The following is a 13,858-nucleotide window of genomic DNA, read 5'->3' on the forward strand; positions in this document are numbered from 1 at the left end:
TGGGATGTACCACTTTCGATTAGGATGAGGGGTTGCATCTTCATTGTGAAAGTCAGTCATTGTGTGAGGCCCTGTCCACAATCCCCAATATGTTAATGTTGTAAAACCTAATGTGCATTTCATGTTGTGCATGTTTAGGAAAAGCTGAATTATACAGATGTTTGATAAAATTCTCAGATCTTGTGATTGTGATCATGGCACAAATTAGCTTAAATCCCAATCCAAGGGATCGCATCCTTGCTTTTTTATATATTCTGGTCTTAATGGATCAAAATAACATATAAGCGTGTTTTTTCCCTCCTATTGTTCTTATAACACAGCTAAGCATGCAGTGTTTTTAGATACAGTACAACTCGAAAGCCGGATCCACTGTTTATTTCAAATGAACCATCACTTTTCAGTCTTGTTACTCACCACAGTTAAAGTGCTTTGAGCTGCAGCGCTGAGCCTTTTCAAAACAAAACTGAAAGCTTCAACAAATGTTATGCTGCTCGTGTGTCACCGCTGATGAATCATCTACTGAGACAGACAGATGTTGTTGCGCGGGTTTTGTCCCATTCGGCAAAGGCAGAAGAATCTTTTCCTCTGTCCCCCGGAGTGCTGGAGGCTCCCTAAATAGACCCAGCGCAAGGGTGTGTAGAATGGGACCGCACAGGGTGATGGGTAATGGAGTCATTAATAACACAGACCTCCCTTAAGATGCTCAGATGTTCGTTAGTGTGAGCCACGAGGGAGGGAGAAAAAATAGGATGCAATTTGATACAATGAAAAAAAAAAAGCGGTGTAAGCATCTGATGATGATCCTGTTTATGCTGTCATAGGTCTCGTCTGATGGGTTAATTGTGTTCTCGCTCACTCACACACACACACACACACACGCACACACACACTCACACGCACACACCAACACATTAACATACAGACTGTTAAGATGGAGGGACATGGAGTCCATTTCCTCATACAGTTTTTAATATTTCCATCACATGTGCAACACAAAAAAATGAGGTCTGCCAAATACAGAACTCCATATTTGTACAATACATTTTAATAACATCGGAGATAACTGTCTTTTTGCCGCAGGAGATGGTGATTTCCTGTAAACTGCGTACGAACGATTCTCGATCAAAATGTCAAAACATTAAAGTTTCATACAAAAGTGCATCTCAGGTTCAATGAATGCAAAACATTTACATAACAGAATGGATTAAAGTTGTGTATGATGCCACAGTGGCTTCCAGCTTGAGCAGAGAGCAATGGGACACTGCAAAAAAATTTAAAAAAGTTAAAGAAAAAAACAAAATAAAAACACAACAACAAGAAAAAGTACTTGGGCACTCTCCAGGAGAGCCAGGGATGGAGTTTTGCAACCACGGTAAATCCCGTGACAGACCGAAATTGTGTTCAGCGTTCATGATCCCAAATTCAACTGGATTTACTTCCCCCATTGTGAAAAAAAAAGAGAACAAGTAGAGATAACAAAACATAAACAAAAAAAAAATTATTCCAGTAATCTCCAGGCTTGAACGAGCAGTAAACATTAATAACAGAAATGTACAGGTTGAATCAGTGGGCTGGAGATTTCCCCACGCTCTGAGAGCCACATGGGAGTTTCACGCCTCTGTTCATGAGCCAACAGAAGGAGCTAGCCTTTTCCAAATCTGTGTCACTGCGTTTGCATATATCAGCATCTTGTCCTCTGTCCTGTTTTTTCTGTTCTCTGGGATGATTTTTTAATTTATTTTTTTTCCTTTTCACCTCTCGTCTGAACTCCAGCGCAGGCAGTGGAGATTAGCCGCACCACAGTTCACAGCTGGTCCTCTGGCAGCCATATTAGGACGAACACACAGACAAGGTTTCAGCCTACGCTGGTGAATCGAGCTTTTTTTTTTCACCCAATAATGATTGACCATGTCAGGATACAGAGTGACGTACTGCGCAGTAGGAGTGGCACTGATGAAAAGAGTCTTCCTGACAACACTCACCAGTTCCTACAGTTTCCTATGCTCTCAGTGGCACCCTGTTTCTCCTTCAGTCCCATCTGGTCTGACTGACAATGTAATGAATCTTTTTTTTCTTTCCCTCCCTCCCTCCCTCTTCTCTGTCTCTCTTTTTTTTTTTGGACAAACATTTTGAACTGTACATCGGCAAATACTGTATAAGATTGCAATATAGCTGTAGTTAAGCAACACATGAAGAAGTCTATGTACAAACAAGTTGGCTTTTTCTTTATTTCTGAAATAATGGTTAGTAAAGTAGGCCTACTGAGAGGTTTCTTTTTTGTTCTCCCCCCCTCCTTCTTTTATTTTCTTTGCTTTGCTTTTCTTTTTTCTTGCTCTGGCATCGTTTCTTGTGGTGTAACTGAAAATTTCAGTGCAAGACAGTCAGTGGGAAACTGCACTGACGGTAATTGGCAGTCGGGCATAATTCTGTGCGTCATGTGATCCTTGTTCTCGGCCACGGCGCTGAGCTTTGCCATGTTAGCTGCTGTGCTGAGTCAACGTGTGGTTCTGCAAGGACACAAAAAGAAAGAGGGAAAACATTATGATGGCATACACCGCAAAAACAGAAATCCAAAAAAAAAAAAATCCTTCCCCTTCATTAAAAAGACATAACAAAACCTCCTTATATGGCTGTAGATGTTCTCAAAGCTTACAGTTCAGTTTAAATTCGATGATCCAGACATGAGCACTGCCGTGTGGTCGTCTCAATGTTTGAATATCATCGTCATTCCCCTCTAATTAACTTGCAAGGAAGTCAAATCGGTCTGTAGATCAATAGTAGTCAGCTTTGGGCCCATACCACAGTTAAATCTCAGACACATAAGACCACTGACCGATAACATCCCACCCTGCCTGTCCAATCAAAAGCGAATCCATAACAACACACTGACAGACCCGATGGAATATCATCCTTGGAGTTCTGTCTGTCCGCTGACTACGTGCATTAAGCATGCTGTAAATGTACCCCCAAAAAAGGAATACTTCACACGCAGATAAGGCCTCAGAAGATTTGATCCTCCACACTTCTGTAAGTCTCTAACTGTGCACAATTCACTATGACAGGATAACAAGCTGACAATATCGCACTGTTGTGCTGTATCTTCCAAAATTATGCAAGCACACACACAGACCGTCGAGAGTGGTTGTAGTGGGGCAGCTGTGCCAGGTTCTTTAAAGGGAGTGTGGACCAGGGGGTGTGTAACTGGTGTCCCTGGTGGGCTGAATCCAGGTCATCTTTTGAAGTGACTGCTAATCCCTTTAATGCAAACTACATGCCCCACTTGCTGTGCTCTGTTTAAAACACAGCCTTGGACTCTCTAAACTGGCATGGACTAGACACACCTGTCACAGAGACATCACTACGCATGCATGCACAAATACACACATCCGCCGCACACTCGGTACACACATACATTTTACCCTACACATAGGCATGGAAATGAGTAATCAAAGTATGTGAAATTACACTACTTTTACTGCTTAACTAGCCTTTCAAATACAACCGAAAATGAGTAGCGCAACCTCAGTCTGAAGGTTTACCAAAGCAGTCACCTTCAGTGGTGCAGAATCCCTCGGGCAGCAGTAGGGAGCAACTATTAGCCCCCTTGCATTCATTCCTTCCCTCTTTACCCTTTCGGCTGCCTCCATATAAAGCATTTAAACGCCTCGACAGCTTTCCTTTCAGCTAGGACGATTACTTCCCGACAGGTGGGGTAATAAGCTGTTTGACGGGGAACAGGATTGTGACCCCTGTACGGGTTAGTGTAGCTCACCTGGGCCCTGCGCTCCCTTTTTTAAAGAGAGGCGGCTCCGGACAGCTCCTCTGCTTCCATCTTTCCTCTCTTGCTGAAATAAAGCTCCTTTAAGTGAGTCTGGGAGGAGACTCCCCATGGGATGCTCTCTCTCTCTCTCTCTTTCTCCTCACCTCACCTCCTCCCCCTCCTCCCACTCCACCAACCCCCTACCCCCCGGTGAAGACATCCTTGGCGTTGCTGAGGAGGGACAGGAGCACGGCAACCTTATTAATGAATGCGGCCCATTACCCGTCAGCCTGGCTCCTCAGCGACTCCCAGAAGCCCCTGCAGTACGTGACTTCAAATGGCAGGATATTGACACGGGGAGAGCAAAGCGGCTAGAACTGAGTGTGTGTGTGTGTGTGTGTGTGTATGTGAAAGAGAGAGAAACACAGAGAGAAAATTTGTGCTCAACTGAGTGTGCATGCCTTTGTGTGAGTGTGCCAGTGCGTCTAGGTGTGTGTGTGTGTGTGTGTGTGTCTGTGGACCCCAAAGGAATGTAGCTCCTTGGATATAATGTAGGGCTCGTAACAGCTATTAGAGGGGAAAATAACCCCTCTGGGGAATGGCTCCCCCCTCTGCATGTCCCAGCTCTGTCTGACACACACTGCATTCTACCTTTTCCTTAAACATGCCAGGAGTTTTCTCACTGAGGGCTTTCTCAAGGACGGTGTTAAACGACTTCAGTGGCTGTGGCAGCCATGCAGACTAAAGGGAAATAGAGGAAAAGAGGGAGGGAGGAATAAAAAAAACATTAAAAGAAAATGAAACTGATACCTTTATCTCTGTGGATACTGAACTCTGCAGAGTAGCTATAAACTGTTCTGTGTACAAGTGCGGAAGGTGGTAAAAGGGAGGGAGAGTGAAAATTCACTTTCCCGTCTTCATCCTTGTCAAGTTCTTCGAGTGCCTCGGCGCAAGTGTTGGATAAGTAAAATACCCACGGTGCGCTTCAACAAATGTCACGTTACATAGAAAATCACATTATTCACATCAAAATGACCAAAATGTCCACTGCCCTAGGAAGGAGGATGTCACTAATGGTGTCACACTAGAATCACTGCAATTTAGGATTAGATGCCCTCCATTAAGCCTTTTAGCTCTCATCTTAACTCCCTCCTTCAATGCCATCCTATTCCCCCTGAAACTCTGCCATTCCCCTTATCATCCATTTCCTTCCCTTATATCCAACCCTTAATCTCCTCCTCGATCCTTTCAACCACCTGCTGGCCACACAGGCCTGCTGCAGGGCCCAGTTACCAGCAGTGTTCAGGTAAACCATAGCAGTCAATTCTCCACTAAATTAAATTTTGCACTGATCAATAATGCGCACCCGCTTCTCCCTTATGAACACTGGCTGCACTGGCTCGGAGCGAGCCTCTTCCTCCTCTCCCGTTCTCTCACCGACTCCCCGCCACCGTTAAACCACCACTTTCATCTTATTACATCACCCTACTGCAACGCCCTCAGGGGTAGTGGAAGAGAAGGGAGAACACCCGGCAGGGGTCTTGTGTACCCATGCAAACAGGTGCAACATGTCTTAGGAATTTAACGCGGCTGCAAAGAAGGAGAGAGCGAGGGGAAAATATGGGGAACGATTGGGGAAGAGCGGAGACCGGGAAAGAGCAAGCAGACTAGGGAGCTGATTTATTAACTAATCATTCTTTATGTCGTTCCCCATTGCTCTGGTCTCCATCGATAGCACCCGGTCTCCAGTGAGGCAACAGAGGTGCATCTCTTACATCAGCTCTGCAGAGGAAGGCCAGTGGACTAGCAGACACGTTCTCCCTTTCATCTGATCTTGCCGTATTAAAGACAATCTTCAGATTGCCCAACATCACAGAGAGAGGATGTAAAGCTTAATCACAAAGCTAACAATGTTTGATTAGCATAATGTTAATACCTGCTGAGCACATGTTAAGTACATTGTATCTGCTCTTCTACCTGGTGTTATCCGGCATGTAACATTAAACCCGGGCTTTATTGAGTGGTTAGAGAGCTGAGCGAACAATAATGACTTTATAAGCTATGGCCTATTTAAGGCTCCTTAAACAAATAAAGCATTGTGCAGCGTTGACTAGTGAATAGACCAGAATCTGTCGCATTATGCCACCCTCAAAAAACAAGTGTTGAAAATGTAACTGACCTGTAATTAAATGGCTTAACTGCTGCTATAAGCTACAATCGTAAGAAGTTTATGATAAAGTCACATTTACACTAGCAGCATAATTACTATATTAGTAATCCATACAAAGGTAGGAAGAAATGCAGCTAGAAAACAGTATGATAATGTTACTCACTTTTGATTTTTAGTAAAGGAAGCTCTAACAAAAAGAAATAAAATAGAGTTAGAGTCTTGGAGTTAGAACATTTCTTTACATGATTGGAGATGCTGGTGTGACAGCAATCCATAAATCAAACTTACTTACAGTGGAGATTAAAGATCAGATTAAAGAAACTGTTTATTTCAAGAGTTCAGCACATCCATGTAACACCTGCAGCCCAAGTTCCTTTTTTTATTTATCTATGATGAAATATTTAAAAAGCTAATCAAAACTATAAACGCCGCCCTCCCGAAGCTCCGAATGAAAGCCTCTGCCTTTACATCACATGCCTGGCATGCAGTAAGTCTGCATAGCCGCATCTGGAGCACGGGGACGGCGCACAAAACCACTGAGACCTACGCATACCCGTAGTCATCACTCAGGAATTTAATTAAGGCATAAGAGAGAATGTCACCGAACGATACTAAAACAAAGAACCTGCATTCGTTTCTGCAGCCTCCACATTGTAGACTGACTTGAAGGAATTTAATCACTTGGTTATTTAGGCTCATTTATGTTTGCGTAACGACCGAAAGATGTACAGCGGCCTTCGATCAGTAATGGCCGCTCTGTTTCTTGGCCGATTTTTGCGGTTGCAATTCATGCTTTGCTGCCACGTAAAATGTTTTCTCGCTGTTCAAAACTACTGTGGGGATAGACAGGAGCGTTGCATTCCTTCTTGATCTTTAATGGTGTGCTGAACTCGGCCCAGTATTGACTCAGTCCTCCCTTTGTGCATTCTCTGCTGTTGACCAGTCCACTGAGGGAGTAATCCCTTCCTGCTTTGACCTGAGGCCAGGCTTACTGCTGGCTAGTTTAGCCAATGAAGAACACAATCAAATAAATAAATAATACAGCAGTTGGCATTCTCCACAGTCATCACTTATCAGGCCGTAGGGAGGGTTGACCCCAAACACTGTTATGCCACAACCGGCCTGGTCTCCTTGGTAACAGACTGCCTTGTTTGAAGTGAGGTGCTCGGGGAGTCATAGTCATACAGTAACAGCAAAACGCTAGGGTGGAGTTGACAACAGCAATGGATTTCAGCGTCTTCCACGTCATTTCCACACCGAACAGTTGTAAAAATATATAATAAATCCATAATGTTCAAAAAAAGCTTTGATTAGATGTCTAACTACCCCAACCAAATACTTCTAAGGTGTAACTGGAGATGACTGACCACCCTTTTTTGCGAGCTGGTGCTTTGTAGCTCCAAATGATACTCATTACCCTGTCTAAGTAGACAAGTGAATGGTACTAGAAACACACTATGCAGTGATCCCGCTGTTTGACTGAGGTAGCAAAACAACTGCACAACTGCTGTGTTATTATGGGGCCTCATTAAGTGAGGAGAGAGTGGGAGACGGGGAGAGGGGAGAGAGGAAAAGCAATAGAAAGAGGGCCAGCAAGAGGCAGAAAAAGAGAGAACGAAAAAAAAAAACACAAGAGAGCGATACAAACTGTATTCTGAGGTGATAGCAACACACAGATGCCTTTCCAGCCAAAATGAAGACTATGACTAAAGAACCCAATTAAGGGCTTTCTTAGGGGAGCCATCTTGGGAGGGGGATGGGTCTTCCTGGGACATGAGCCCTGGGCTACATCCTCTAATTAGACAGAGCGAGGGGGGAGGATCTCTGCCTGTCACTAGGAGGGAGATGGGGTCCATGGGGTTCCACATGTCAGTCCCAGAAACAAAACACAATTACTTTCACATTTAACCACTTCAGTCAGGGACAGACTTTGACTAGGGATACTACAGAGCACCCCCCCCCCCCCCCCCCCCACCTCTCCAGCGCCGCTGCAGTAGATATGCCACTTCACAAATGCAGCAATTTATTTGAGGACTATATTTTCTCTTGCACTTCCACGCTTTCACACGAAGGCGACAGTCGAGCTGCGCTCACCTGTTTTCCTCGCCAAAATAGAGGAGCGGATCGCAAAATAAACTTTTAATTGACCCACAATTGGTGCCATTCAGCCTGCTTTTCCAGAGCTGAAGAGTCAAATTACTTGGCTGTTATGATGTGCGAATATGAAATTCGAGGGGGGAATAATTGTTCTAATGCTGTTTATTTTGGCCTCTGTTGCATTTTGTTAACATCAACAGCATAACAGACACTTGAAAAATCAGATCACCACGGAGAGTAAATTAAACCTGTAGTGAGTTTCCTGGGAAGCGCTTGAAATGGTATTTTATCAAAGTTGCTGGAAAAAGTCAACTAAGAAAAGTAAAGGAGACATGTTTGAGGGAGAGATCCGGTGATGGATTCTAGCACAGTACACCAAGCGTCTCCTCTTTTGTTTGGATTTAACTTTCCCCAGTGGTGCAACAGAGGAAAAAGGAAAAAAAAAAGAGTGGCTCAAAGGCTTCTGGGAGTTTTTGTCATGTCTCCCTCCAGACATTGTGTTTGCATGCACATATCAGACCCTGGGAGAGATGGAGACAAAGACAAATACATACAGCACGCACGCAGATGTATACACACAAACATACTCTTGCACCAAGAAAAAGAATATCCTCCTAGGATCATTAGGTCTGTCATGCTGTCTAATTCTGATCCACCTACAAAACTAGAACACCAGTGATTCATCACGAGTCGTCTAAGAGAGTTTATGTCCCCGTTTACAGTGCAGAGCCGTGTGTGTACAGTGTAATTACAAATACGCTAAAATATTAATGATGGCACCTCACAAAAGCCACCGTTACTTTCTTCCTAATTCCTTGTTCTTTTATTTTGTAGTGCAACTTTTTTTGAAATGGTGACAGGATGCGGAGCACCTGGGGTGATGAAGAAGAAAACAAGTTGTCATATGAAAGGAAATATATATAAATATATATGCAACTTCCAAAAGCGTGAAGAGCTGTCACACTTGGCAGATCAAGATATTCAGAGAAAATTTGGTGTTTGAGCACCACTTAGGGACAAACACATGAAGCTTTGCTTCTTTTTTTTGCCGCACGTTTGGGACTCGGGGCAGTTAGGGCATTTTTTCGGGGCATATTTTAAAATTCATGAGGCAAAAAAAAAAGAAAGAAAGAATAACTTCTGGGGAATTGGGTCTCTGTGCTTCAGACTGAAGAATGCTTCATGAAAAGGAAGGAGGGAAATAAAACCCAAAAATATTGTTTTTGCTTTTTTTTTTTTAAAGATCCATCACTCAGAGAATCAACTCCAGACATTTGCTGCATTGTAATGCGCAAAGCATACACTGCGCTGATTTCTTTGGCAACAATTATTTCCATCTAATACAGCTACCCCCTTCTTCTCACTCGGTGTCCATCAGTCCCCTTTTTCTCCCTATTTTCTATCCTGGACACATGTTATGACATACATAGCTGTTTACAATGACCTGGTGACCGCAAAGCCTATAAATATGCTTAATTAAAACAGCAGAATTGGACACAGCTTGGCAATAATGGGTATCACACGGGGAGAGGAGAATCTCATTTGTGTGGGGAAGTAGAACATGATGCAGATGTGCTCTTGTCACTTTCAGCACTCATTAAGGCCAGGGAGCTTTGAATTGTCTTTGAAGGAATCCTTTTAAAAGACACTCCAATTAAGGTATGTGTCCTGCGGGCGTCTGAGGAGAGAGGGAGAAGTCATGCAGCATCTCAGTCCTTCCACTCCTCCGTCGATCACGGCGCGACTTAACACATGACTTAAAATCTCATGTCACTTCCAAGGAATGATAATGAAACTGGAGGATGGAAGGAGCAGAGACAACCCCAGCTTAAAAGGAACAAGGGAGTCTCACGCAGAAAATGTCATCTTGACTGTTGTGTAACTTCAGCCTCATTGTCTTGTCTATGGAGAAATTGAGATCATTGGGAGAGAATCCTATGATTGCAGCCCTCCAGTATACTGTGGTACGAGAGCTGAACTTGTCCGTTTCTTCACAAACGAACTGCACTCGGAGAAATGTCAGATTTAAGCTGTGGCTAATACTGCGCATCCATCAGTTAATGAATCTGGCTAATTAATCCAGCCTAGCAGCATTGTCAGTGGCTCTGTTCTTTCTGCAATGTGAAAAGCTACTGTATCCGACGGCAACATGAAGGGGAAAGGAAGTTCATTATCAAGTTTCACATTGCAATATGGCCTTTATTAGAACCCAGGGACATTTTTTTTTGTCTCAAACGGGGACGCTAGCAACGGGAAGACAGTGGATTTTATTTTGGTGGGAGTGTATTCTGAAGTGAAGCTATGTCTGTTTGTTGCTCAAGGGGTGGGCAGAAGTTGAGGGTCAGAGAGAGCAGAGCACAGCCAGCCTCCTTGCCCTCCCTATCAGCACTTCATGAAATATCTAGACTGCTCCATATTTGAGGGAAAGGGATGCGCAGGGTGCAGGCTGTGTGAGTTTGTGATGGTAGAGGGGAGTCCTCCGGAGATCTTCGAAGGGAAGGATGGTCTATGCGTCTCACAGCTTATTTTTGTGAGAGAAATTGAGAAATGGAGGGAAGGTGAAGAAGAGAAACAGAGATTATTCTCCATTGGAATATGGATTCTGGGGCACACAGGCCCAGGAGTCAGTCAATCTGGCCGGTCTGAGGGGGGTGGCTGGGCGGGGGGTCCTAGGAGGGCTGATTAGACGGATGCTCTCCCATCATCCATCTCGACAGGCTGGCGAAAATTGGCTAGCCCCTTGCAGGGTAGAGTTCACAGGGGGAGGTGGTGGGGGGATGATGTGGAGTGGTGCGCTGGATACCTGTCACAGCCTTTGGTCTGTTTCAGGATCTCAGCAGCAAATTAATAAAATATCTTTCCTGCTTCCCTTTACCTGCCGTGGCAGCTCTCCCTCTCGCCGCTCCTTCTCCCAGCTTGCACCGGCCCTTTGACCCCTCCGACTACTGTGAGAGATGAGGAGCCCAGGCAGCCGGTGAGTGGGCCAGAGTGTCAGGGAGAAATAGGGAGAAACTCCAAACTCAAGACCCGGCGAAGAGAGAGAGCTCTCGCTGCTGGAAGACAGCTCCACTTCTGACAGACTGACAAACGACTGCCCTGTGTCAGTGAGACATTTTGAAGTGTGATGCATGGGAAATGGCAACCGCAAACAAACAGCAACTAAAAAACAAGCCTCCAACCTGCACTCTTTGTAAGGTTTTAACTGGGCGATGCAGCAATTCCAACATTTACTGAATCAATTTTTAGCATGCTAATATAAAAATGTGAAAAAAATAGCTTGAAGATACGAGCTGGCCGTGGCATGTATACAAAAAAAGAAAGCAGTGCACATATTTGTATTTGTATCTATATGTGCTCCGTATATGTTTGAGACTGTGAGCATGCAGAGACATGGGACTGCGTTGAGAGCATGGCACATGTTGAGCATAATGATCGTCTTATCCCCCAAGCTCGTTCCTGCTCTCCTTTCATAACCCTCTGTTTCACAAGAGAGTGCCATAGGTCTTTCATGTTCTGCTCTTGTCTCTTCACACAGAGTAAAACAATATAATCATGCATGAAACATCACCTCCGGGAGGTGGAGATCACTTCATTCCAAAAAATGTCAGACTTAAAAAAAAAAAAAAAAAAAAAGTAGGAAAACATCCCCAGGTTATTTGAGATTGTTTACAGGTACCTGCTACAACCCTCGCTATATAGAGAACATTTGTACCAATGAGAGATGAAAATGTGATAAATAGCAGAGCTTGAAGTGAATGAAAGGCTTCCACATTGGCAGTTTGGTGGAGTGCGAGCCTTGTTAAATAATCTTCTCTGCAGTGGAGTTGCATGTCAGTAGATCAGGCCTTGTTTTATTCATGTTTGTATGCTCAAATGACCAGCAGATAATGATCGCATTCACCTTCCTCCTGGCAGACACACACCTCTGCGTTTACAACCTGAATCTCAATATGAAAATCATTGCCGATCAATTGCCAGCCGAGCCCTGGATATTTCCACCAGCTACCCGGCTAATACATGGCGCAGCTAATCCAAGTTTCAAATAGATGCACATAGAGGATATGGTCAGGGGCTACTGGCTTCTCTTAGCACTTTAAGGTGAATTAAAATACTTTAAGTGATTACGCTGAACACGGTGTTCTTTTAAGACCACTCATATTTTAATGATTTCGTTTCAAAAAGGTAAGAGAAAAAAATGTGGATATGAGAAGTGTGCCATGTGTATGATAAAGAATCCCCCAAACAAAACAGAGCTGCTTGAAAGCACCTCCACAGTGAAATAATATAATAAGGTTTGTTTCATTTTTTCAGGTTCTCCAAGGACCATGGAAAAAGATTGCTAGAAAATGGATTATCTCTCTAACATTGCGAGTTCATAAGTCCAACTACTAACTTTGTTGAAGGGCAGATACGGTCTCCCAGAGGACAAAGCTCATATTTAGCCACGAGGCCTCCTCTGTGATTAGAAGGGGAGATGCAGGCATATTGACTCAACTGTGTTTTTGCCTCTGCACCGTATGTAATTACCTCTTCAAAAACGAACATTCCACTAATCCTCTAATTCCAGATATTTTAGTGCTCTGCTGGTCTAATAAGCAAATCAAATCATATCTGCACATCACAAATGAGTTTTGGAAACGGACTGAAATAATTCCTTCTGAGTCTCTCATCCCAGCCGGGATGGAGGGGGATAACCAGAGTGCTGTGAGCGGTGTTTAGTGTTTGTTAAGCTGTCATGTGTGATTAGCAGTCACAGTTTCTGCTAGAGGCCCCTTCAGCTCCCCCCGGCCCAAGGCTCACCTGTAACTCTGTCTGGAAGAAGAACTTCTGCGGGCACTGTGAGCAGTCATAGATCTTATCCTCCTGTCCGTGGGCAGAGAAGATGTGCTGCTGGAGCTTATTGGCCTGGACAAACACTGCTCACATACAGGAGAAGGTAGGGGGGGGGGTCAAAGGGTAGAGAAGAAATTGATAAATATTAGCATACATTTTACACGCTGCAAGATTAAGACTTGTTTTTTTTCTGCTTCTTCTTCTTATTGATGGGGCTAAATTAAAGAAAGATGTCGCTTCCATCAAGGCAACGTCCTGAGTGCTTTAGCCCGAATAAAAATCAAAAGCAGACTATGTCAAATGGCAAGAAAAATAAGTTAATCACAAACAAATGCATGCGCTATGAGCCCCCCAAAAACAACAGAGAACAATTTAGGTGTTAAAAGTAAAACTGCAGTGGTCATACGCATGGCGCCACAGCTAGAGGATGCATAATGTTTTGAGAATAACAACGGTCTTTATTTAGCGCTACTGTGGGGACAACAAGCCGGAAAATAAACAACCGCAAAAACTGGCATGGCTTCAAGTGCAAAACATGGCCTCCATTAGTCTACATCGCTAATTATATTGACAATATAAATATTCATGGTGTTGCACTATTTATTCATGCAGACTGCATTCAGCATCATGGAAACGCACAACTTGCTGGTACTTAAAACATATACCGTACATTTGTGCTTTAATTAAGCCACAGTCCACGCTGAGACGCCAAGGGGGACGCAACTGTGTGCGTCTTGAGTGTATGTGTCTGGCACGTGTGTGTGTGTCTGGATTCTCTAAGGAGCACTTCAAACATGCCGTTTGTTATCCCAGACCCTTGTGCTTTAAGGATGGCTGCCTAATCTCAAAGGTCTGGATGCTCTGGAAAAGTTAGCATGTGGGGGCTTCATTTGAATTTCTTACAGCTCGAAATAACTTTTCTTCTAATGCATGCACTGAGAGCCACAAGGAGAAAGAGGGGTGGGGGAGCAAAGCCACAAAAGGTGAAGTGTCTGCTG

At 44.0% G+C, this 13,858-nt stretch overlaps 1 protein-coding gene across 5 annotated transcripts in view; it reads right to left on the reverse strand.

Annotated features, from left to right (window-relative positions):
• Positions 1-942: 942 nt before the first annotated feature.
• The window catches only part of LOC102197416 (zinc finger protein 521), an 88,816-nt gene continuing 75,900 nt past the window's right edge, over positions 943-13,858 (reverse strand). For all 5 annotated transcript variants that reach the window (XM_013912541.1, XM_013912539.1, XM_013912523.1 and 2 more), the window contains 2 exons: positions 12,828-12,943; positions 943-2,507 (listed from right to left, as the gene is read on the reverse strand). In XM_013912541.1, the coding sequence (XP_013767995.1) occupies positions 2,478-2,507; positions 12,828-12,943 (146 nt within the window). In that variant the 3' untranslated portion in view covers positions 943-2,477. The remainder of the gene's footprint in view (positions 2,508-12,827; positions 12,944-13,858) is intronic.

This window comes from Pundamilia nyererei, unplaced genomic scaffold (assembly GCF_000239375.1).
Source record: "Pundamilia nyererei isolate P.nyererei 1_Seehausen unplaced genomic scaffold, PunNye1.0 scaffold00004, whole genome shotgun sequence".
Taxonomy (NCBI): Eukaryota; Metazoa; Chordata; class Actinopteri; order Cichliformes; family Cichlidae; genus Pundamilia; species Pundamilia nyererei.